Here is a 3,079-nt window from a genome sequence, read left to right on the forward strand (position 1 = left end):
AAGATCTTGTATGATAGGTGAGTCAAGCTGATCGATGACACTTATCTTGGCGTTTTTGTCGCTGGCATATTTATTCTTGACTGCCTGCAGGAGAGAGAAGTCTGCTTGAGTCATGAACAGGCTATTGCAGCTTGCCCACCCAAGGCTCAATGGCCAAGCTGAGCCCATCTTAGCACACAAGCCCAATTCGTAGCTGGCTCATGACACCTTGCTGAGACAGAGGTGTGGCTGAAGTGAGCAGGCCCCATCCGAGCCAGGCAGCAGAGGCTCAGCTAAGCCAGCTTCAGAGCACCACACGCTGACACTTCTCTGCACACTCCCTGCTGGCACTGTGATTCTTACCGTCTGCTTGATGCTGTTCTGATTCATGAGAACTACATTCTTTGCCATGTGCTGCATGATTGGGATAAGGTCACTCTCTGTGTACGTTGTGTATCGCAGAGCTGATGTCTAAAAGGGAAGTCATTAGACAAGCCTGTTAGAACAATCAGAGTTTGCTGGGCTCTTTGCTTCCTTTTGGGCTTGTTAAGTTTTGGTGTCCTGTCTCACAGGCCACGGTTAGCAGTTGCTGCTCCACTGCTCTCCCTTTGCAACGGGCAATGGGGAGACGAGGGCATGTGCAGATACCACAAGGAAAGCAAGAAAGCATGCACTTGGTCCAGAGTGGCATTTTAAGCCAGAGCACAGGAACACCAATTTCCAAACTAGGAGGTGGTCTGACCGGTCATGACTTACCCATTTGGAATCGCCAAGGAGTTTCAGAGCCAAACAGGAAGCAGCTGCTGCAGTCTTGGATGGGAGAATGTGAACCATATCGTAGTCCACAAGACACAACTCCATCAGGTACTTGGCCAGGGTGCGTTGTTCCACATCCATCTGCAATAAGAAAGAGCTGAGCATTGCCTATATCCAAGGCAAGGGCATCCTGTAAAGCCCTGGTTTAGTCAAGTGGGAAGAAATACTTTCTTAGCAAATATTTTCAGAGCTATAGGCTTGAAATTCAAGGGACTTAATCACAGAGCAGTTCTGACCTGTGTTAGGCTGCTCATAGTCTAAGACCACTCCTTTATTGAAAGGCAGCCTGGTAGTTACCTGCAGTACCAGGCAGGCATTTTAACTGGTTTTGGGCAAGTTAGGCTCATGCAACTGAAAGCAAGCAAAAGACACCAGTTTCTACATAGGAGACATGTCTCCACCAGGCTCAGTTGCTCAGCTGTTGAGTCCTCAAAGTTTTGGGCCATTTTAACAAGCTGCCAGTCTAGTATTGCAATTTCCAGGTGCTGCTTACAGTAGCACCTGTTCTCAGCACTACCTCTGCAGTCTTTGAAATCCTCCTTAGGAAGTGCGGAGGGATAGGGCGACCCAGACTGAAGTCCAGCGCTTTCAGGATCTTCACCTCCATCTGGCGGATTTGTGATTTTGTGTAAGTGTAACCAGTTACATAGGCAAAGTCATTAATAAACGGGGGAGACTCCTCTTCATATTTGCTGGCAATGAACATAGCTGTGACACCAACCAGCTGCAGTATCTTCTTGGAAACAGGATTGTCCTGCAGAAAGAAGCAGTAGAGGTTTATCTGAACAACTGTGCTCAGAATACAGCTTTTCACAGTAGCCAATGCAAAGTTTGCTCTGTGGCAGCATAACTGTACACCATCTTCAGGGGCATCAGAAAGCCTTGACACAACCAAATCAAGGGAAGGAGTAAGCAGTTTTGATATATTGGGTCACTGTTGATAGCCAAGGGGGTTATGTGGTGCTGCAATTAAGTAGCAAAATACAGTTGACCAACTATGGGTATTTGGCAAGTGTAACATGTCTAACCATGTATGGTGTACGCCATCAGTGCCTGCTGTGCTTTAGCTTAGGGGAGAACCATTGCCTGACACCAGGAGAGAGAGACACTCACCTGCAGGAAGAGGTCGACGATAGCAACTGTCATATACAAGGTCTCCTGGTGGAGTGTGAATTTTACCTGTACCTGTACAAGCCAATCTACTAGCATGGCACGCATGGTCCCGTTGATTTCCTGGCCGGTCAGGTATTTGGGTCTGATAGGTCTGCTTGCCTGTGTGGAAGGAAGAGGGTTAATAGATCTAGTCACTTGGCTGAAGCACATGCACTGCCTAGCTTCTGTTGCCTCTCAAGGCTTACCAAGGAGTTCAGCACAGACACAGCTCATAGGCACAGGGCACAATGTTTCTTTGGTTACTATAAGTAGGCTAGAAAGAGCATGGTACTAGTACAACTAGCTGACTGGTCTTACAAGCAGCATGTGTTTGTGTTATCAGCTTCTTCTGATCTTGTATTTTAAGTTGAGGGATCAATCACATATTAATGCCTCAGGAAAAGCCATATGTGAAAGTGACTATCGGATCCAAGCCACACCTGCAATAATAGGTTCACTGTGTTAGCAGATGCCCCTTGTGGTGCTGTCCTACTCCTACCAACCTCAAGGTGTCTCAGGTACTTGTAGATGTTCTTCACATAGCTGCTGCAGTGTTGCGGGTCACTGCGATCTTTCAGATCTACATCTTCCACATCAAGCAAGACATCAGAAAACGCCTGACACATCGTGTCCTCTGTTGAGTCACATCCACTTTGAGACCCCAGCTACAAAGAAATTTGGGATCAATGGTGGCAGCACCTCGCTCCGCAGCCCGGTGCGGGCTAAGCGGCACTCGGCAGCCCCACAGTGTGGGGGCGGCGCAGACCTGCGCCGGGCAGGGGACATACCTGGGCAGACTCCGATATTGGCGGCAGCACCTCGTCCTTCACGGGAGCTCTTAACGTCACCCTCGCAGTGGCGGTGTTGTGCAGGGAAACAGGGAGCACGGGCTTGGTGCTCGGCTCCGGCCAGCAGTCGTCCTTCAAAATCTTGGCGGTAGCCCTCGTCTTAGGTGGCTCAGCGACGCGGTTGCCGATGTCCTCCAAGGCGGTGCGGGGGCGCAACCCCATCCCAGGGGCCCCTGACGGCCCGCTCTTGGTGACGGGCAGGAGGCTGCTGCTCTTGGCCGCGGTGACGGCGTGGGTAAGCTGTGGGGGAGAGGAGGGCGGTCCGCGGCGCGGTGCTCAGCGCT

The 3,079-nt window shown here is 50.4% G+C and overlaps 1 protein-coding gene across 1 annotated transcript; it reads right to left on the reverse strand.

Moving 5' to 3' along the window:
* Positions 1–6: 6 nt before the first annotated feature.
* LOC103776965 (G2/mitotic-specific cyclin-B1-like) lies at positions 7–3,035 on the reverse strand (the record flags this gene model as incomplete). The annotated part of the gene is made up of 7 exons (XM_008944495.1): positions 7–84; positions 343–450; positions 736–876; positions 1,313–1,549; positions 1,909–2,067; positions 2,451–2,612; positions 2,736–3,035. Coding segments are annotated over 7 exons (1,185 nt in total), but the record flags the coding sequence as incomplete, so codon positions are not given.
* Between the last annotated feature and the right edge of the window lie 44 nt (positions 3,036–3,079).

The sequence above is a fragment of the Merops nubicus genome, unplaced genomic scaffold (genome assembly GCF_000691845.1).
Source record: "Merops nubicus isolate BGI_N331 unplaced genomic scaffold, ASM69184v1 scaffold30647, whole genome shotgun sequence".
Taxonomy (NCBI): domain Eukaryota; kingdom Metazoa; phylum Chordata; class Aves; order Coraciiformes; family Meropidae; genus Merops; species Merops nubicus.